Below are 22,473 nucleotides of genomic sequence, written 5' to 3'. Positions count from 1 at the left end.
CCTCCCTGGAGATTTGCGGATTTCTGCAACTGAGAAAGATGAACTCTTATCACAGAACTCTTATCACAGAAGACTCAAAGTAGACACCACACCTAGACAGACTTCATCACAAACTATCATACTTCTCACCTATGTTCATAAACTTGTTTTTCTCTTGTTAATCTTTTATTACAGAGGCCTCAGCTAAGAATACAGAACGGTAGGGGTAAAATTCCCTCCCCTGCATGACAAAATTGCATCATTTAGTGAGAGGATTCCCAGAATCTTGACACACTCAGCAGAAATACTGAAGATGTGACCAGGTGCTCATTGAGGCCCTGGAGGAAGCTGGATATCGGCACATCAGAACCCTTTCCTTAGGGGCCACAAGCTCTGGGAGGCAGAAATGCTGAAATGCATGGTGCAGGGACAGGGCAGAGACAACACAGCATCCAACCACCCAGTCCTTTAACTGTGTGCCTTTGTGAGTGAGACACATACTCCGCCCCTGTTGGGGAATCTGAGCCAAGTTGCCTGGAATGTGCTCAAGTGCACAAGTGCTCAAACATTACAGTCACTTATCAATACAGCCTTAGCTCATGCAAGTCCTGCCGGGAAATGCTTCTCCTCATTAGACTCTACCTGTAAAAATTCTACCAGTCCTCCAAAGTGTAGCTCAAAAGATGCCTTTTTATTCATTTATCCAAAAATATTTGCTGAATGCCTACTTATTTGAACCAGACCTCCTTCTGGGGATACCAAGAGGAAGAAGGAGTACAGAATCTAATGCAGGCAGCCAGGCAAAGAAACAAATACTGAAATTCAGTGCAATGGGGCTATTATAGAAGCATGGACAAAGTATAGTGGGTCCTTAAAGCACTCACCCTGCAGGAAGGACAACTGTCCACAAATGACTAGAGTAATTTCAACTTGAGAAATGTGTAATGAAGAAAATAAAATCAGGGGCGCCTGGGTGGCTCAGTGGGTTAAGCCGCTGCCTTCGGCTCAGGTCATGATCTCAGGGTCCTGGGATCGAGTCCCGCATCGGGCTCTCTGCTCAGCAGGGAGCCTGCTTCCCTCTCTCTCTGCCTGCCTCTCCGTCTACTTGTGATTTCTCTCTGTCAAATAAATAAATAAAATCTTAAAAAAAAAAAAAAAAGAAAAGAAAAAATCAGGTAACATGAAAGAATATGGCTGGCGGGTTGGATGATCAGGGAAGAGAGGTCTGAAGCAACATTGAGCCCAGAGTGGGATAATGAAAAGAGCTTGGGCATGGGGGGAATATAAGGGAGCAGCAAATGCAAAGACCTGAAAGGTGGGAATGATGCTGATGGCGATGAGCACAGTGGCTGTAGGAATAGAAAGAATGTCATGTGTCTGGAATATAATGAGAGGGGAATGGTGAGAGGTGAGCCAAGTTGAAATTATAACATAAATTTAGAAAAATACAGTTTCACATATATATACATATTACTCAATGTTATCCTCTAAGAATACTCTTGGTTGTGAAAAATGATTTATAAATGTTTTTAATGGCTGTAATTAAAAATCATCATATAAAAAAAGAAAGTTTCATTCTGCTTGAAAAAAAATCCTATGAGGTACACCTACAGAGAAAGTCAGTCCCAGCTCAGTCTTCAAGAGAAGTCAGTGGGGAGGGCAGAAAGCCATGGGAGTTAGGTTAGCCCCCTCCTGCAGGTGTCCTCATTGCCACTTCTGTAGGGCTGCTGTAGTCAAGGCTCAAAGTGGCAAAAACTCCATTGATCAAACCCCAGGGACCGTTGCTATATTCCGTTTCCATCATAGAGTGTCTGAGTCCCCAAAACTTCTCCCTCTGGCCTCAACCCCTTCTTTGTATTGCCCATCTACTCTGACTGATGGTTTGAGAAGAATTCTCAGATATTCCCTGGTACAGACCACCTCCTTTTGTAAGAAACAAGCAATGCTGACAAGGTCCTCTTCCAGAAGGTAGCTCTCCTTTCTCCTCTCCTAGGCATGCCTTTGGCTTCTGGCTTTTCTGGAAAGTCACAGGACTCCACCAGCTTCTCTCTGCCAACATTTTAGTCTTTAGGGCTTGAGCTGCAAGGTCTGCGGAATTCCTGTCCATACTCATGTATCCACTTGTTGGCCACTGGGAGAGAATGGGGAAGAAGAAGAGAACAGGCTCAACAGAGCAGACAACAAGCAGCAATGCTCACTCACAGGGTCAGGGGAAAGGGTCACTTACATTTGACACCCTGGGCAACTCACTTGCCTCACGCTAGTCCCAGCCCTACAACAGTTTACAAGATGGTGCTTCTAGCACAGAGAAATAGCAAAGGGGATATTGTCCCCTAGAAAAAGTCTCTGACAGGTCCTGTCTCCTACAGACTAATTTTCAAAACTTGGGTACTAAGGTCTCTCACTCTTCATACTACATATGTAGCTTCTAAAAGTCTACCCTCCCCCTGGTGCAATGAGAAAAAAGCAGTGGCTTCTGTTGGCAATATTCATCTCAGCATGAGAGTCTGTGATCAGCTTCTTTTTCTGTCTTAACTAAGTGCTTTTGGACACATATATGACATAAATACATCTGCTGGTTATTTATTTCTCCTCTTTGTTTGACCATCTCCTCAAGGGGAGGCACTAAATGGGACACATAGTGGCTTGATAGTTCTCTCCCTGGGTTAGAGGACTGGAGCGCAGGTCCATTTTCCTCCTCAGCTGTGCTCAGAAATCAAGGCCTATCTGATCAGGTCAATAAACTTTCATTGACACCTGCTCTGTTAGAGCTTCCCATTCTGTGGGGGGCAACTAAGCCAAATTTGATCATCTCAATATTAAGTAGCACGTAATGAAGTTTCTGGAATGACAGGGCTATACTATTTTCCATCCATCTCCTATTTGACTTTACTCTGAACCCCTCCCCCATTCTCATGCCCAGAAAGGCAGGCCTTACCCCACTTATCTCCCACCAGGACAGGACAACCAGCATGAAGTGTGTCACCATCCCCTTCACCACTCCTATGCAGATTCCACCAAAACAGTGCTGCATTCTGAAAACAAAAGAGCCCACCCCAGAGAGGGTCAGCCCAGAATTTTAATCCTTCAGAAGTACATGACTATGACTAAAGACAAATGCATGCATTTCATTAAATGAGAAAGCTATCCATGCAGATTGGGGACAAAGCATGCATAACATGGCACAAAATGGCATAAGTTGCCATTCTCCCATGAATACATCATTTATTGAGGGCCTACTCTCCTCTAGGCCCTAAGGATACAAAGACAAATCATATCCACTTCTGTTCTCAGGGGCCCACAGTCTTCTAGGAAGATAGACATAAAAACAGAGCAGGACAGGACAGTGTGGCAAGTGGCAGGAGAGAGGTGAACACATGATGTCATTGGATCCCAGAGGAGAGGCCCTCAGCAAAAATCGCAAAGTGGAATAAACTATTCCTTATACAAATAAGAACTTAATTCACATGCTTAAGCATCCTCAGGCACTTACTAATAACACCCCCAGGAAGCAGGCTTTATCATACTCCCAACTTTACCAGCAAGGAAGTTGAGGCTTCAGGGCTTTAAGTAATGCAGCTAAGAAGGCGCAAAGTCAAAACTCAAACCCAGGTGTTTTGACAAATCCTGTATGTCCTTTTTCCCCCCTATGCACGGCTTCCCCCGCCGCCACCCCCACAACTACTACAGACTTAGTTTAACCTTGGCCATTAGAAGCAGTCAAAGCCCAAGGTAAGGAAGAGCCTTCCAGGAGGCACTGACAGCTTCTGCATTCCCAAGTTTAAATTCCCTGAGAATTCCTAGATCCCTGCATTTACTTAGGCAATGTTTATGATGTGCCCGGCCCTGTGCTAAGTGCTTCATAGGCACAGTTTCATTTCTATATCTTCATTTCATTCCTGAATTAGGTATAAAGGCTTTGAGAGAGCTTGATGGGTCTCAAACTGGGGGAAAATGAAACCTCTTTATCACACAGCCCTCCTCTGTGCCTCACATGACCTCACAGCTCTTTCTGCAAGGAAAGAATGTTGTTACTGCCTGTTAACTTCTCTGTGAGCCCCTGGAGGACAAGAACCATGAGTCTTCCTCTCCCTCAGTGTTTTCAGACCTCAGTGTTTACTGAATGAATGCCTGAGGGGACCAGTTGTTCTAGAGGATCCAAGGGTCACTAAAAGAGAGTTCTTACCTTTGAGGAGTTCTATCGTAATAGAGAAGGCAGACATGTAATCATCTCCTTGTAATATAAATAGTGATAAAATTTTAAAAATAGAAGCACAAGTAAAGTGTGGTCATCTAAACTGAGGAATTATCTTTGATTTTGAGAATCAGGTGGAAAATATCCTTGTATTCTTCCTCCCAGGAAGAAGCTTGCAAGCACAAACAGCACGGGAGCTCAGGTGTTAGTTCTGCACTCTTACAACCACCATATGCAGGGACCAGACCCCCACTCACCTTGACCACAGGCACGCTAAAGTTGGCATAGATGAAGGCAGTGGCTCCTCCAGCTTCCACGGAGCTCAGCTACAATGCCAAAGATCCAGCATTGAAATAGCCCCTGACTATCCAACCCTGCCTAATTTGACATCTGATCTCATTTCTGCATTGAATCCTACCTGTGTTCCCCTATCTAGTTCCAGGAGAAATACTTGTTGAAAGATGATCACTCCAATTTAGGAATTAAGGGAGCCTACTCCATGGCATCAATGTTTGCCTATAGGGCCACAAGAGGACAGCCTTTAGGAACTATTCCTTTCTTTATCCTTCTAGCTAATATCCTTATTGAGGGCTACAGTAGGTCAATTGAGACCTACAGTAGGTCAAATTGAGTAGGTCAATTTGAGACCCTCAGAAAGAAATCCAGTTTATATCACAACCCAAGACACACACACCCCCCAAGTACAAGTTTCATAAGACATTCTTACTACACAAGATACCCTTCATTATTTTCCATATTATTTTATTCTATTCTAGTTCAAATTTCTTAAATGCAGGCCACATCCACTAAATTAATTTCACAGCCCACTAATGGATCATGTCTGTGGCTTACAGAGCACTGTTTATATTACAATTAGTTTTCAAAGTTGGCCTTGTAGGAACCACGGATTGTAGCTTTGGCATGTTTCCCAGACCAGTCATTCCACTCTAGGTAACCTCAGCTAAGGAGTTTCACCACTGGTACATTCTAGAATTTTAGATATGTTCTCTTAATATGAAGGGTTTTTTTCTGATTTTCAAAGAAATATATTTAAAAAAATATGGGAAAATACAAATATTGTTCATCATATCGAGAAAAAAGGCATTGTTGTAATTTATATACTAATAAAGGGCATTTATTCAGCACTGCCTATATGCTAGACATTCTACTAAGTCCTTAGAGGTATATTATCTTACTTATTCATCACAACAGTCCTTTAAGTTAGAATCGTCACTGTTACAGTTCACATTTTACAGAGAGGAAACTGAGTCTTAGGAGAGATTAAGTACTTAACAAAACGTCACATCACTCTTCTGTGACTGAGCCCGATTTGAACCGAGCCAATGCTAACTAGACTCCCTGCTCACAATCTTTATGCTGTACCCTTGAACATTCAGGTTATTTCCAAATGCTTGCTATTATTAGTAACTCTTAGTGAGTAAAATCTTTTTTTTTTCCTTCATTTTACACTGTTCTCATAAGAAAGAGTCTGGACGATCAGTATTACTGAGTCAAGAGTGTATGCATACATTAAATACTTTTGATACATAATGCTAAGTTATTTTTTCACCAGCAGTGCAGCATGACAGAGCCAGTCTTATCTCACCCTGTCTATCAGAACGTTTGTGGATCCCACCACATTCACGTGGTAGGAGTTAGGAGGTTGGCACTTGGTAGAGGAAGCGGAACTGACATGGTGATTCAGAACCTGGAAGTAGCAGTGGTGATTTTTTGCATTTCATGGCTTCCCCTGTAGTCCCTTGGGAAGGTTGATGACAGCAACAGTTTGCTCCTTGTGTTCAGGTAACTAACAGGGACGATTCCATTCTAACCACTGTTGTCAGCAACTATGGGTGTAAGCAAGATCCACAGGGGGAGCCTGCACTTTCCTGCATTCCTTTACCTGTGGTTTTGCAGTGTGGTAGGAAGGAATGACTTATGAAACAAATTAAAAAGAGAATCGGACCTGTGTGCTATGAAGCCCCTGGGCAGGATTGTGAGATCAGTGGAGTAGAAGTAAACCTTTCACTCTTTTGTACTGGCGCTGATCTTATCTCCAATTTGAACAAAAAATTACTAACTTGATTTCAGCTCAGTCCTCTGCCCATCTTATAGATTATTTTCTCCCTACAGTATTACTCTTAGATTCTCCAAAAACCTTAATGTTTGCCATTAGAAATGTTTGTAACGGTCTTTACCTCAATCTGAAGATGAAAGAACTGGGATAAACTAGAACTTCCTAGGCCTCTCGATGCCAATGGCCCTTTAAGGAGTCCTATACCTGCTGGTGGGATGCAATGATCAAAACCTAGTGGATAAAACTTTACAGGGTGATGTCCCTTTAAATTATCTCATCAGATTCTCATAACAACCCAATGAGGAGGTGCAGGACAAGAAAACAAGCTCAAAGAAATTGAAGTGTTTTGTGCTGGAGCCGCATATTAAGTGGCAGAACCAGAATTAGGCCAACTAACCCTAAGTATATTCCATTCCACTATCACAAATGCTTATCCTCAAATGTACACACACACACACACACACGTGTGTATACTCACCTCCGTCCACATACACACACTTGCATTTTGCCATTTAAAATTGCAGGGCTCTTGTCCATGCTACCCTTACCATAGTAACTGGGCCTTGGTAACCAGGGAACCAGTGGTAGGAGATATTAGGGAGGTAAAGAAAAGAAAGATACTGGCCCCTACATGTCCTTTTCTTTGCTTGATACCAATATTCTTCACTGCCTGTGACTTCTTCCCATGCTGTCTTGAGTCATCAGACAGAGATGCAACCAGCTGCTGATATAGGACATGCCCCCTACCTGGAGAGCTGACGTCCCTCTATGCCTGATCAGAACATCCAGAATGACCACCTGAGGCCAGATACCACTGGAAGTGGCAGCCTTCTGGTTCGGCAGGAAGTATAAAACCAAGTCACAGGAAGAACTACAATGGAATCACCAGCATTATAGACCATAAAGCATGGCCTCTGGTTGTCCTTTCTTGGCTGCACTGTGGAGACAACACAGCACTGAGGAAGGAAGGAATGCTATTCCCATACTGAGAAAAGAGATTAGGGGTATGCTATTCTAATAAGCCTGAAAGCAGGACTTCTGGTGTTACGTAGAGCCCGTCTATTAACATGTTTATCCCTTCAGTTAACAGTCACACATACACCTCTTATAATTTAAGTGACAGATGACTGAAATTATGACTGGCCCATAAAGAATGAAGTAAACCTATGTGATCTGCAAGGAAGTGAGTAGGTGAGATAACAGCAACTAGGTTCAATTCCTAGGATCAGGTCAGAAATTAGGAGAGGAAGCCAGTTTATTTGTTAAGGGGGGTATAATGCAAATTTTATGGGGAAATAGGAAAGAGAATTTTAACTACACTAAAACAGCAACACTTACTGAATTTCTCCGTAGACATCCCTGTTTTCCCTCCTGCAATCTTAGCTCTCTGCTTTGTGTGACCTCAAAGAGAGAGAGACTCACATCCCCTTCCTGTGTTGGTCAGGCCCTAAGAACTCCAGGCCTCAGTGTAACTCTACTTCCCATCCTAATCACTGCCTATGACAAGTTCATATTTAAGTCTATGCACTGTAAGCTCTTAGAGAGCAGGATATCTGACTTCTATTTATCTCCTATAGGGCCTAATAAAAATGCTGTATGAAAGTCACAAATCTCAGAGATTTTTGTGGTGTATCAGGTAAAATCAGTGTCTGCTATTGCTTTGAAAACCGTAAAATAAAAGCAGTATAGTCATTAAATAAGAAACTCTAATCATCCAAAGCAAGACTCACATAGATCATAAATGTTGCAACTCGGTTCCCAGACTTCATTCTGTACAGGGGGCTGGTTGGCGACTGAGACAAAAGTAGAACATATCATTATTTTATGCAGATGGCACCACAGTGACAGTCAGGATTCCAACATAATACAGGGAGAAAAATGGGGAGGTCACAGATGGGAGATAGCCTTGAGCCATACCCTTGCTGGCAGGTGTTCACTTACCTTTTATTCTTTTACTAATTTATTAGATACTCATTTAAGTGAATTGTATACAGTTGCTCCTTGATTAAGATGGGTTTAAACTGTGCAGGTCCATTTGTATGCAGGTTTTTTTCCAATGAGTACTGTAAATGTGTTCTCCTTGTGATTTTCTTAGTAACATTTTCTTTTATCTAGCTTACCTTATTGTAAGATTACCATATACTAAACATACACAAAATATGTTAATCAATACATGTTTATGTTATTGATAAGGCTTTTAGTCAACAGTAGGCTATGAGTAGTTAAATTTTGGGGAGTCAAAAGTTATATATTAAATTCTTGACTGTGCAAGGGGTTGGCTCATGTTGTTCAAGGGTCAACTATACCAATCAAACAGAATGGTTTGTCAGGGCCGCCTGGGTGGCTCACAGGGTTAAGCCTCTGCCTTCGGCTCAGGTCATGATATCAGGGTCCTGGGATGGAGCCCCACATCAGGCTCTCGGCTTGCCGGGGAATCCGCTTCCCCCTCTCTGCCTGCCTACTTGTGATCTCTCACTCTCTCTCTGTGAAATAAATAAAATCTTTAGGAAAAAAAAGAATTGTTTGTCAGTTGTGAAATACTATATAAGGTTAACTTCATGTTCAGTGAAATAAAGGAATTAGTAGATACAGTATTACAGATAATTATTCTATAGGAACATTAAGTTGTAATACTAGAGTTCCCAATTATTTGCTAGAGACACACTCTTCTGTCATAGAACAGTTTAACTGAGATATAATTTACATATAAAATTCACCCACTGTAAGAGTATTTTTTAGCGAGCTTTAGTAAATTTCTTTTTTTTTTTTTTAAAGATTTTATTTATTTATTTGACAGAGAGAGATCACAAGTAGGTAGAGAGGCAGGCAGAGAGAGAGAGGAGGAGGAAACAGGCTCCCTGCCGAGCAGAGAGCCCGATGCGGGACTCGATCCCAGGACCCTGAGATCATGACCTGAGCCGAAGGCAGCGGCTTAACCCACTGAGCCACCCAGGCGCCCTAGTAAATTTCAATAGTTGTGCAGCCTTCCCACAATCCAATTTTAGAACACTTGCCTCAGCTTAAAAAGTTCCCCCATGTCAGTTTGTAGTCAGTCTTCATCCTACCCTCAACCCCACGCAATCACTGATGTCCTTTCTGTGTCTTGCCTTTTCTAGAAATTTCATATAAACAGAATCATAAAATATGTAGTCTTTTTTTGTTTGGCTTCTTTCCCTTAGCATAAAGTTTTTATGGTTCATCTGTATCATTGGATGTATCAACAGTAGTTTATTCCTTTTTATTGCTAAGTAGTATTCCATTCTGTAGATATAGAAAAATTTGTTTATCCATCTGTTGATGAGCACTTGGATTGTTTATAATTCTTAACTATTACCAATAAATCTGTTATAAACATTCTTGTACAAGTGTTTGTGTGGACATATATTTCCTTTTCTTTCTCTCTCTTTTTTTTTTTTATAAAGAGTTTATTTACTTATTTGACAGACAAAGATCACAAGTAGACAGAAAGGCAGGCAGAGAGTGAGAGGGAAGCAGGCTACCCACTGAGCAGAGAGCCCAATGCAGAGAGCTCGATCCCAGGACCCTGAGATCATGACCTGAGCCAAGGGCAGAGGCTTAACCCACTGAGCCACCCAGGTGCCCCTATTTCCTTTTCCCTTGGGTAAAATACTTAGGAGTGGAATGACTGCATTATATGTAGGTGTATGTTAACTTTTTAAGAAACTGCCAAACTGGGGCACCTGGGTGGCTCAGTTGCTTACACATCTACCTTCAGCTCAGATCATGATCCCAGGTCCTGAGATGGAGCCCTGTTTTGTCAGGCTCCCTGCTCAGCAGGGAGTCTGCTTCTCCCTCTCCTTCTGGCCCTCCATCCTGCTCATGGTCTCTATCTCTCAAATAAATAAAATCTTAAAAAAAAAAAAACCTGTCAAACTATTTTTCAGAGTACCTGTACCATCTCAGATTCCCATCAGCAATGTATGATGTATGATGTACGATGTATCAGCAATGTATGAAAGTTCAAGTTCCTCCACATCTCCACCAACACTTGATATGATCTTTATTTTAGCCACTGTAATATAAATGTGGTTTCTATCTCATTGTGGTTTTAATTTCTATTTCCCTAATGAGCATGGAGCTCACCTGCTGAGCATGGAGCTTGACAAAGCAGAGCTCCATCCCAGGACCCTGAGATCATAACCTGAGCCAAAGGCAGACACTTAACCTGCTGAGCCACCCAGGCATCCCTGAATTGTCTTATTATTAAATTATAAGTTCTTTATATATTTTGGATACAAGTCCCTTATCAGATACAGGATTTGTAAATGTTTTCTTCTAGTTAGTGGCTTCTTTTTTCATTTCTTAATGGTGTTTTTGAAAGGCAACTAATTTTAGGGACACCTGGGTGACTCAGTTGGTTAATGGCTGCCTTCTTCTCAGGTCATGATCCCAGGGTTCTGGGATCAAGTCCTGCATCAGACTCCTTGTTTAGCTTCTCCCTCTGCCTGCTGCTCCCCATGCTTGTGTGCGCTCGCTCGCTCGCTCGCTCTCTGAAAAATAAATAAAATCTTTTTTAAAAAAAGATTTTATTTATTTATTTGACACAGAGAAAGAGATAGTGAGAGAGGGAACACAAGCAGGGGGAGTAGGAGAGGGAGAAGCAGGCTTCCCACCGAGCAGGGAGTCCAATATAGGGCTCAATCCCAGGACCTTGGGACCATGACCTAGGTCGAAGGCAGATGCTTAACGACTGAGGCACCCAGGCGCCCCAAATAAATAAAATCTTTTTAAAAAGAAAAGAAAAGAATTTTAATTTTGATGAGGTCCAAGTTAGCACTTTTTGTTTTTCTTTTGTGGATCATGCTTTGTTAACTTTTGCATATGGTATGAGGTAAAGGTCTAAGGTTGTTATTGTTATTTTGCAAGTAGGTATCCAATTGTCCCAGCACCATTTGTTGAAAAGGTTATCTTTTCCTCACTGAATTTCCTCGGCACCTTTGTCAAAAATCAATCAACCATAAATGTGTGAGTTTATTTCTGGACTTTGTGTTTTATTTCTGGACCTATGTATCTATCCTTATAGCAATACCACATGGCCCTGATTACTGTAGATCTATATTACATTTTGAAATCAAGTAGTGTGTGTCCTCCAACTTTGTTGTTTTTCAAAATTTTGGCTGTCCTGGGTCCTCTGCATTTCCATATACATTTTAGGATCAGCTTATTAATTTCTATAAAAATAAGACTCCAGTAATTTTGATAAAGTTTGGGTTGAATCTACAGATCAATTTTGGGGAGATCTTTAAATCCTCAAAAATTATTTGCTAAGCACACATCAGCAATGATGAGCAGTTGAGATGATGAGAAAAAGAAAGTGACTGGAAGAAGGACAAGCTTCACTGGGAAGTCCCTGGGTGAAGTGAGACAGAAGACTCCATGACAGGCCACATTGTTCTTCGCACTAGCAAATTTTAGAAAGGGGGGCTGGTGACCCAAAAGGAAATGAGTCAGCAGCAATCAACTTGAAACCAAGGTTTTCAGACCTTCCTGGAACAAGAGCCTTTGTTCTAAGATTTCACTTGCTATTCCCTGAGAGCATTATGAGGGCTCTGCCTTAGAGATATAAATAATACCCTGGCTCCCGACCACAGGAGATTGATCACTGACCCCATAGTTACCGTAGCATGGTCAAAGTGAGGTTCATAGTGACCACCAATTCCATAATTCACCACCTGGAGATACTCTGCATAGGGAGGCTGGACATCAAGTCCCGTGAGGGCACCAATGCGATGGTCAAGGTTCACCAGCAGGGGGTCAACGGTGTCCTTCAGCCAGGCACTAAAACACACCATGGGTTGTAGCATCAATGATTTGATGCCAGAAAGGACTATGTCTGTGAATGAATGAGTTGTATCAACTGCCGGAAAGAAGGATGGAAGGAAGGAAGAAAGGAAGGCAGGCAGGCTGAAGAAAGAGCATAAGCACAGACATGGAGGTATAACAATATTCAGTCTGTACAAGTGTGGGAGCATTTTGTCTATGAAAGAAGTAAAAGGAGACAAGGCTGGAAAAGTACGTTCAGGACATAATGTAAAAAGCTGAGGATGCCGTGGTCATAAAACTGGTCTTTGTGGGTGGTAGATAGTAAGTGAAGGTTCATGGGCAGGAAAGTGATTTGGTGACAAGTTCACTGATGACCTCTGAAGACCAGTTCCAGTGAAGTTGTGAAGACAGAACCAAAATTCAAAGGGATACGATGACAGGGAAAAAAGAGGAGGCAGTGGGGGTCTAGGGTTCTTCACCTGAAAAGTAAAGAAAATAATACCACCTACTCCGTTAAAAGCAATGAATCTAGGGGCGCATGGGTGGCTCAGTGGGTTAAAGCCTCTGCCTTCGGCTCAGGTCATGATCCCAGGGTCCTGGGATCGAGCCCCACATCAGGCTCTCTGCTGAGTGAAGAGCCTGCTTCCCCTCCTCTCTCTCTGCCTGTCTCTCTGCTTAATTGTGATCTGTCTGTCAAATAAATAAATAAATAATCTTTAAAAAATAAAAAAGAAAGAAAAGAAAAGAAAAAGAACGAATCTAAGCAGAAGGTCAGATTTTCTCTGGACCTTCCTATATCTCCTAGTATACAAGGTCACTAAATGTACCAGACCAAAGAAGTTTAAGGTTAAGCCAAATGATTCTGAATCAAAGCTTTCATTATTCACTTCACCTCCCAGAAAACAAAACTATCCACTCATCCTCAGGTCTGGCCTCTCCCCAAGGATGCTGTTGTCACTGTCTCCCATGGCTCTGATGGGGACTCATCCTCTTACTGATCATAAGTCCTGTCTTTACAATACAAATCAAGGACTGTAGGGGGGTGGGAGCAGGAGCTGAGCGGAGAGAATAAAGCTGGGCTCTCACAGCTGAATCTGCCTCTAGAAACCATCAGGTCCAGAGATTCCAGCCTCCCTTCTTGCCTGAATGTTGGCAAGTCATGCTTTGAATATGAGTCAGGAGGCGGGAATGGAACCTTATAAAGTCAAATTCCAAATAGGAATAGAACTGAATTCTCTGGAAAAGCAATCCTGGTGAGGAGTACATCTACACACCTAATTCTGGATGCCAGCATAGAAGCTTTGTCAAGTCTTTCCCTAAGGGCCTCCTTATTAAGTCCGCAGACCCTATAACAACCTGTGAAATAGCCTTGGGTGAAGGGAGTGGAAATTTCTTCCTCTCAACGAGAATGTGCAGACATAAACATGAACTATGGGTTCTCTAGCAGCATCTCTGAATGGCTGTTGCTGACCTTCAGTCAGCTGTGCCACAGGCCCAAGGGCAGGCAGCAAGTATGACCAGAGTCCCTGTCAAGGAAGGAGCCCTCTTACCTTTTGCTGATGCGGTACTCCACTGGCAACTGCTTTTCCCCTGACGCCACCACAGATCTCTGTAGCTGAAACAGAGGCCATAAGAGAAAGTATAAGTTATGATGTGAAGGGAAGGGCTCCATTATTTCCACAGACATGCCCCTCTCTTCAAAGTAAATCTAACAATTGCCAGTTCCTCCCTAATTTAAAATGTTTTGCACATGCTACTAATTTAGTGATAGCTATTGATCTCAAAAACAAAAGCTAGTAAGTGACCAAAAAATCTGACTTGAAAATAACCTTGCTTGCTGAACTAAAATAAAGTGGTATTTGAATCCCTTCTGCATCTGAGACTGAGTTCTGTCAGAACAGGGACTGCTTCTCACTCATCTTTGTATCCTAGTGGCACAGGGCCTGGCCTAGAGTAAGCACTTAGTGTTTGTCATGTTAACTGAACACCTCCAATGAGGAAAAACTCTCCACCCTCAGGTGTAGCCCACTCCCCTGAACAATTCCGACAAAACCCTTCCTTACAAAGAATCAAAATCTGTTTTGCTGCAACCTCCCTGATTATGTGGGGGAAAAAATCCCGAACAGGTTCAATGTAACCAATATCGCTAAATGTTTCAATTTTATTCTGAATGTCTAGATATGAATTTTAAATTCTTTTTAAATGCAGTGGCTCCTAACTGCAAAGGTGCTGTACCAGATACAGAAAGAGAAAGATTTACATAAGGATGTGTCTGCTTCTGCATCTGTCATCAAAATGTCAGCTCCAAGAGAGCAAGTCTTTTGTCAGTGCTATGTCCCTAGAAGCCTAGCAGGGGGTAGGAGCTCAATATTGGTGAATGGAGCAAATGAATGAATGATTGAACCAGAGTCCTGTGCTTAATGACCCAGCCCTGGAGCTTCACATGCTGTCAGAGCAGAGCACGAGGCAACGAACTGCACAAGACACACACCCTTTCCCTTCTTGGAAGCATCTATCCATGTTACTATTCCTGCTGCTAAACCAGGTAGACAAATTTGGAAAAGTCTCTTTGTTTCCTTGAACCTGTTTCCCCAGCTATAAAATGCAGCATGTGAACACCACCTTCTCGGGAGTTCCTTTCAGCCTATCCTCCTATACTATCAGGATGCAGGGAATCATTAGGCGACTGATAATGCCTCTGTCTAGTCCTTCACTCAGCATCCTCCCCTGAACCCCTCGCAGAGGAGAGAGGAGAGGTTCTTAGAGGAATTGCTACCTTACCTTCTGCTAGGGTAACATCAGTGGTTTAAAGAAAAATCTTAGGGAATCTCCATTCCATCCTTGTCCCCATTAAGACTTAACTCCTTTAAAATGAAACAAGATGGGATTGGGAGGGAGACAAACCATAAGTGACTCTTAATCTCACAAAACAAACTGAGGGTTGCTGGGGGGAGGGGGGTTGGGAGAAGGGGGGTGGGGTTATGGACATTGGGGAGGGTATGTGCTTTGGTGAGTGCTGTGAAGTGTGTAAACCTGGCAATTCACAGACCTGTACCCCTGGGGATAAAAATATATGTATATAAAAAATAAAAAATTAAAAAAAAATAAGTTCAAATAATCAAAATAAAAAAATAAAGACTTAACTCCTTTAACCCTTATTTATTGTACACCAGCAAGTCATTCACTTCCAGGGACAAATATCTACTGGTTGTTCTCTGTGCTGAGTACCATGCTGGGCACTGGAAACACAACATATGGAGCAGACATAAGTCATGTAATGGAGCCATAATGGACAAGTCCAGGCCACTAAGAGAATATTAAGAAGGAACATCTCGTCCCTTATGAGGGACAGGAAGGTTTCCCAGGATACCCTAAAGACAAATGGAATCAAACAGGTGAAAAGAGGCCAAGGGGAGAGTTATTTAGGCAGAGAGAAGAGTGTGCACAGAGGTTGAGGGAAGTATGCCCCGTTCATTGAGATCCAAGTTGTTCAATGTGTCTGGGGCATCAAGTGCACAAGTGTGGAGGGGCCAACAGCAGCAGGTCAAGAAGCTTTATAACATTCAAGGATTTAAAGCAAGGGCTTGATGTTGTCAGATGCAACCTTTTAAACAGTACTCTGGCTGCAATGGGCGTAATACAGGGTGAGGCATTTCAAGGACGGCCTATGATCCCTCCTAGATTATAATCTAGTTGAGGAGACAGGATGCTAACTCTTGAAATAGCTAGTGATACAAGACAACACAAAAATGGTAGAATAAATAAAAAAATTAAATACCAGACAACTTGTGACAAAAGCTTTGAGTTCAAAAAAGAGAGAGGTTATCATATGTGGCCCCAAGAAGCGCTCTGAAAAAACATGTTCCTACTGAAAGAACCCACGAAAGTGGAGAGTGACAGGGCTAGTGGGCAAAGACAGGCATGAGGCTGCCCTTGAGTCTTTAAGAATGGGTGGGATGTGGATAGAGGGAGAAGTGACAAGAGAGCAGTGTTTGGGATGGGAAGCAGATGGAATAAATTCAAGCCTCAGGAGAGGAGGCTTCAGTGGCTTGGGTTGAATTTAGTTTCCATGCGGCAACCCCACCCTTGGAGCCGAGGCTTATTCCCGGCAAAGCCCAAGACCAGACAGAGATCAACGTCTCCACATCAGCTTCTGGGCAGAGGGAGAGTGACAAAGTCTTTGCCTGCCAAATAGACGACCTGGCCCCGATGGACTGCGGGGTGGGCTGCCTGTCCTGCTACCAAGACAACAGAGTTGTTCTAAGGAAAAAAGTAGCTGCTGGCCAAATACTACCACTGGCTCACTGAGATGCCAAAGCTGTTGAAGATATTTTGTTCCAATTGACCAGTGGAACTTAATGCTCTCAAAAATTGCACAAGGATTCCAGACCTCACTGGAGGGGCTCCTGGATGAGATGACTATTGCTACTCTTGTCCCTCCAATCCATGTCTGCTGTCAGAATCTTCCTTAAAATCAACAGGCCTGATCATGCCAATCTCCTGTTTTAACTGCCCAAGAGCTCCCTGCTGCCTCCGGGATAAAATCCAAGCTCCCCAGCACAGTATTTATGACACTTCCTGACTGTGTCTCCCCATTTATCCTCATCTCCAATCACCTCCCGCCCCAGCCCTTGCACGCTTGCGCCAGCAACCTGCACCCTGTTCTCTGAACACACCGCATGTGGGGTCTTTGCATGTATTGTTTCGTCTTCCTCCCATACCCTTTGCCACCCTGTTACTCTGATGAATTTCACATCCACCGGGAAGCCTTCTCTGTTTTTCCCTCCTTCCCATCTGCTCTTTACCCATCTGCCTTTCCCTCACAGGAAGGCTCACTTTTTGTTGCCGCCATAGCACGCATGGCTCCCTGCATACATCTCTGCTAGGGCGCCTAGCACCGCGGACTGTAAATATCTGTTTTCCCCCATTATGCTGTGAGCTCCTACAGGAAAAGGGCCAGTAGTATATCTCTGCGAATGTCCCGCACTTGGTACAGTGTCTGGCACACAGCAGGCTCAGTTCTGTTGACAAGTGACCAAACGACCACTTGGATAAACAGGGCACCCTCAAGGGCATGATGACATAAGGAATTCTGAAACAGCCATCTAAAGAGGCAGCATGCTTATACTGATGAGGTCGGTGTGATATTTTTCTAAATATCTGCCATCCTTCCTGGGCAAGGATTAAATGTCCTCTTCCCCTTGGCATCAAGGTTGGCACCGCAGCTCGAGGAGCCTTTCCTGTAGGAGCATTAGACACACTCTCCCTGTTGACTGCAGTGGTGGTCCCAAGCTTTGTCTCAACCAATGAGATAGGGCAGAGGCAGAAGCTTTAGGAGACAGCTGGTAGTTTGCCATCTCTCTCTTTGTCTCTTGTCAGACTGGAGATGTCCCAAATACAGGCGGCTCTGTCAGGCTGGGTCTCCAAGTGAAGACCGTTCTGCCTGCCCCCCCCCCAACTGCAGCCAGCCCAAGACAGACACATAGTGTAAGTAAGCAGCAAAACTTTGTTGTTGTTGTGTCTGAGATGTGGGGGCTATTTGTTACTGACCATAACTTAGCCTAAGGCGATACGAGAAGGCAGAATAACAGAGCAGCCATCAATGTACTAAGTTCCAGGTTTGGCTCCAGCTACCTGCCTGACCTTCATCAGGTCCCTTTCCCTCTCTGGGCCTCAGTTTCCTCTTAACAAAATAATCTAGCTAAACTAGATAATCTTTCCTCTCTGAAATTCTGTAAATTTGCACTAGGATATCACTCCTTGTCCACCACTTCCCCCATTAAAAAAAAAATTTTTTTTTCTACCCATTATGTGGAATGATTGACTTGGGGAGGAGGGGTCCTTTTGATCTTTTTTAGGTTATATTTACATATAATGATATGCACAGATCTCAAGTGTACCATTTGCTGAATTTTCACAAATGTACACAGCTATGTACTCCACATCTCTAACAAGATATTGAGAGCACATTTTCAACATCCCAGAAAATGCCTTTGTCCCCTTCCCCAGCCAATCCCCTCCCTCCAAAAGCAATGACTTCTGTGATTTTTTTTTCACCATTGATTTGTTTTATGGAATGGCTGGCATTTTGAATTCCTGGACTGGTAAAGTGTATAGTTGTTTAGGCTGACTGTTTTCACATTCCTGAACTCCAGGCATGTGATGACACAAAGCGAAGTTCTAGGCAGGCTTTGGGGATACTCACCCACGGTTCTGCAAGCCCTCTAATCTTCTGAGCCTCCATGTCACTGACGAAGTCATGGTAGAGAACAACGTAGGGCTCCAAGTGGATGACTTCCTTCCGGATGGGCTGGAGCAGCAGGTAGGGGCTTGAATTTGTCTCATAGGAGCAGTAAAGGCTAGGGATCTGGTAGTGAATAGGCTGGAAGGAAAAACTAGAGTCAGTATAAGAGATGAAGGGTTTAGGAGAAGAAGCCAATGTAGGGAACTATGGCATAAGAAAACTGGTATGTGGGAGATTGAGAATGTGGTCCCTCTGATGCTGTCCAAATGAGCTTTACACATTTCTAATCCATCAGCCTTTTCCCCTCACATCATTCCAATGCTACCTTCTCTTTCTCTGGGTAAGCTATTCCCCCTTTCTCTTTCACTGAGGAATCCTACCTGGGATCCCAGGGTCTGACATAACCCCTCGTAGGTGTCTCTGGTCTGCAGGTGGGGAACATTGGGCCTCTGGATGACAGCCTCAGCTACCACCTGGTTGGGGCTCTCTGCCAAAAGTTTTTCATATTTCAACACATTCCTGGCCATCCTCTTATTATCTGGGCCTGGAAGAAATCAGAGCAGGGAATAATACAGATTAACAAACAATGGTTTCAGAGAGTGCTGCCAAGGTTTCCTATAGCTTCCCAGTCACATGCAACCAGCCACTGGCCACCCTGAAAAGCTCCCGTGTCCATGCACAGGAGGATATAAGGCCCTCAATCCCAGAAGATTACCTGTATTAAGAAAGATTGAGTTAGGTCCCGTAGATCTGAGGGTGCAAAGGACTTTGGGGAAGAAAGTGGTACTTAACACTGTTAGATCAAGGGATCATAAGGATGGAAGCTCTAGGATAGTGTGATGGTAAGTTTTATGTATTAGGAAGAAGCTTAACTCATTCCTTCCTTCCTTCCTTTATTCATTTACCCATTCAATAAATTTTCAGTAAAAATCTACAAGGTACTGGGTACTGTGTTAGAGGCTAACCTCCCAGAGTTTGGAGCCTAATGGAGAAAAGCTACATTAAATAACTACTCACAAAGAAACCCGTAACTGCCATGAAAGAGAAGTCCAGAGAGCCAGAGCCTAAAGCAGAGAGACCCAACCTATTCTTCCCTACAGCAGTGAAAGCTAATCCATTTCCCAGTCTATGAGATCCTTCAAAATTCCCAACTGGCCTACATATAGAGCAGTGCAGTGTGAGACGGAGGGGTTCTAGGCTTTGGTTCTAGCCTGGGTTCCCCCTGGGGTCTTGTATCTTATCTGTGCCCACCTGTTGGTGCCCACTGTGACTATAAGAGGTCCATGGGCTGGCAGCTACCCATGGCCTGCTAGCCTCTGTGCCTGAGTTTTAGTGCCTCTCAGAAGGACATACTGGATTGTTCTAATGATCCCAAAGCATTGTTCTCTGAGGAGTTCAGTGTGCCTCTAACCACCACCACCACACCCCTGGAAAAAGTTACCAACCTTTTTGTAACAAGAGGCAAAATGAAGTTAAGGAGAATAGAAGTAATGACCCCCAAACCCCAGTGAAAATACTACAAGGCCAGAAATGGAACTGGTAATTTTAATTTGCTTTGTCCTATTCCACCTATAACTGCACATGGTTTGGGTTCTCTGGGACAGGCAGAAATTTTAATAGCCAAACATAAAGAAATAAAGAAGGGCTGGGTTGGGGCGCCTGGGTGGCTCAGTGGCTTAGAGCCTTTGCCTTCGGCTCAGGTCATGATCCCAGGGTCCTGGGATTGAGCCCTGTGTCTGGCTCTCTGCTCAGTGGTGAGCTGCTTCCTCCTCTGTCTCTGCCTGTCTTGCTGCCCACCTGCGATCTCTATCAAATAAATAAATAAAATCTTAAAAAAAAAAAAAAGAAAGAAGGACTGGGTTATCATTTTGCCTGAAGTAATTGCCCACATGTCTCCAGACCATATGGCTACTTCCACATCCTACTGTTTGCCCAGTTTCCAGAATGGAATAATGTTACTAAATGGATTCATTAAAAAGCAATAAATACATACAACTGTGAAGTCCTATGTGAAACACTTTATAAATATTAAAATATCACAGTGACTATTTACTTACTTTAGTATCTCACTATCTTATTAAAGGAAAGCCTGGGAAACCAGCTTCCACCAAAATTTTACCTAAAAATACCCAAGCAGAGAACTAGGCTGGGAATTCTTGCCCCTGTTCTACTCTGGTGATGTGATGTGTGAGAAGGGTCAAAGCTGAACCCTGCACTAACAGAGCAGGGTGCTTGATGGCCAAGCGAGCTCTGGTTTAAAGGGAAGAACTGATATCTCTGTGGAAACAGCCAAAAAACAGCCAAAATAATCCTGCGGAATCAGTCCCCTTGCACACACAGCTCTCACTGACTTCGTGTGCGTCCAGTCCTGGCCTTGTTCCCCACTGGAGCAGCACTAACGTACACCCAGCTGCAAGTGGAAGAGGAAAGGGACAGACTGTTACCTCCTTAGCATTTTCCCACAAACCAAAAAATTTCCCCCTGATATACTGATCAGTAGCTAAGTAAGATTCAATCCAAAATTAGAAATGTGGCTTGGATTATAATATTAGAGAAATAAAAACACATAGCTGTCTTTTCCTTGCAGGGATTAAGGGCCAGGAGCAGAAGGGATTTCCCAGTGAATCAGAGCCGTGGCTCATTGATCGTCTATCATTACGTACTGTAGAGAAGAAACTCTCGGGAAAGGCTGAGGGCACAGGAAACATTGCCAGCCTATAAAACAAAAAGAAAGGAAAGGAGGCATTAGCCACACTGAGGATATCTTCTTTGACCAAATCATTAAATGGATTAAAAAAAAAAAAACTGTAAAATACTCTTACCACCAGTAGACAATAAGACTCATTGAAATGAGCAGCAGACTAGGAATGTAGAGGTTCTCGGTTCTAATTCAGGATTTTCACCCCTAATGCAACTCAGGTCTCCTCAGTGTCGTCATTTTACAAATGACTCATTCCCACCCTTACCAGGAAAGGTAGAAACATAAATGAAAATAAACTTTCTTAAAGTGCCTCAAATCTTAAAGCATGCAAAACCACATAACTGGAAGGTGGTGTTATTTTGGTATATTTCATTATTAATTTAACATGAAACTATAAAAACCCTAGTAAAAATATAATTTGTTCTCCAGGCTCAGTCCTTCCTATAGTCTACAAAGGTAGCAGGAGGGAGCCAAAGGAAGAACTAAACCTGAAACATTCCCACTGCATAGTAATGACCTCTCCTTGCCACTGCCATTTGACCTTGAGCTACACATGTTCAGAAGTACACAGGGGCTTTCCAGACAAACTGGGGAAAAGAACCCAGTGTAGGTGGGCTGCCATCCTGCCCTGGGCGCCAAGGAATGATGATGAACTGATAGAATCATATATCCTTCTGGTCATTTCATTGTTGCATGCTAAAAATTCATGTTTCAGGGTGCCTGTGTGGCTTAGTTGGTCAGATGTCTGCCTTGGCTCGGGTCATGATCCCAGGATTCTGGGATCAAGCCCTGCATCAGGCTCCCTGCTCAGCGGGGAGCCTGCTTCTCCCTCTCCCTCTGCTGCTCCCCCTGCTTGTGCTTGCTCTCTCAAATAAACAAAGCCTTTAAAAACATTCATGTTTAGTGATAAAAGCAACAATAAGCACACTATGAAACATAAGAGACAGGAAAAAGAAATGCTCTGTTGAAACCCAGGGGCTCCAAGCACTTTAGAAGAGGTATAGCGTTTACACATTCACATTTGTTATACATTTTCATATCCTGGTTGTTTTATTCTACATTGTCATCAGGGGGACTTTTTATATCATTTATATCATCTTCGGAGATGGCATTTTTTAAAAAGATTTATTTATTTATTTATTTATTTATTTGACAGACAGAGATCACAAGTAGGCAGAAAGGCAGGCAGAGAGAGAGGAGGAAGCAGGCTCCCTGCTGAGCAGAGAGCCCGATGCGGGGCTCGATCCCAGGACCCTGGGACCATGACCTGAGCCGAAGGCAGAGGCTTTAACCCACTGAGCCACCCAGGAGCCCCGGAGATGGCATATTTTAACTGTGGAAAGAAACACACAACTTAGGGACACCTGGGTGACACGTTTGGTTAAGTGTCCGACTCTTGGTTTAGGCTCTGGCCGTGATCTTATTATGGTCATGAGATTGAACCCTTCGAGCGGTTGCACACTGAGTATGGAGTCTGCTTGAGATTCTCTCCA

At 43.3% G+C, this 22,473-nt stretch overlaps 1 protein-coding gene across 7 annotated transcripts in view; it reads right to left on the bottom strand.

Moving 5' to 3' along the window:
* Positions 1-1,492: 1,492 nt before the first annotated feature.
* P4HA3 (prolyl 4-hydroxylase subunit alpha 3) overlaps positions 1,493-22,473 on the bottom strand; it is a 39,498-nt gene continuing 18,517 nt past the window's right edge. For 3 of the 7 annotated variants that reach the window (XM_059132837.1, XM_059132845.1, XM_059132873.1), the window contains 9 exons: positions 20,943-20,994; positions 18,660-18,823; positions 18,241-18,417; positions 13,586-13,650; positions 11,891-12,050; positions 7,982-8,044; positions 4,432-4,500; positions 2,918-3,014; positions 1,907-2,110 (listed from right to left, as the gene is read on the bottom strand). In XM_059132837.1, the coding sequence (XP_058988820.1) occupies positions 2,040-2,110; positions 2,918-3,014; positions 4,432-4,500; positions 7,982-8,044; positions 11,891-12,050; positions 13,586-13,650; positions 18,241-18,417; positions 18,660-18,823; positions 20,943-20,994 (918 nt within the window). In that variant the 3' untranslated portion in view covers positions 1,907-2,039. Of the gene's footprint in view, positions 2,111-2,917; positions 3,015-4,431; positions 4,501-7,981; positions 8,045-11,879; positions 12,051-13,585; positions 13,651-18,240; positions 18,418-18,659; positions 18,824-20,942; positions 20,995-22,473 lie in introns of those variants that run through there. The other 4 variants (XM_059132879.1, XM_059132854.1, XR_009344508.1 and 1 more) reach the window with 4 other exon arrangements.

The sequence above is a fragment of the Mustela lutreola genome, chromosome 1 (genome assembly GCF_030435805.1).
Source record: "Mustela lutreola isolate mMusLut2 chromosome 1, mMusLut2.pri, whole genome shotgun sequence".
Taxonomy (NCBI): Eukaryota; Metazoa; Chordata; class Mammalia; order Carnivora; family Mustelidae; genus Mustela; species Mustela lutreola.
Note: the sequence above shows the minus strand (reverse complement) of the source record. Positions and strands in the feature narration are given on the sequence as shown.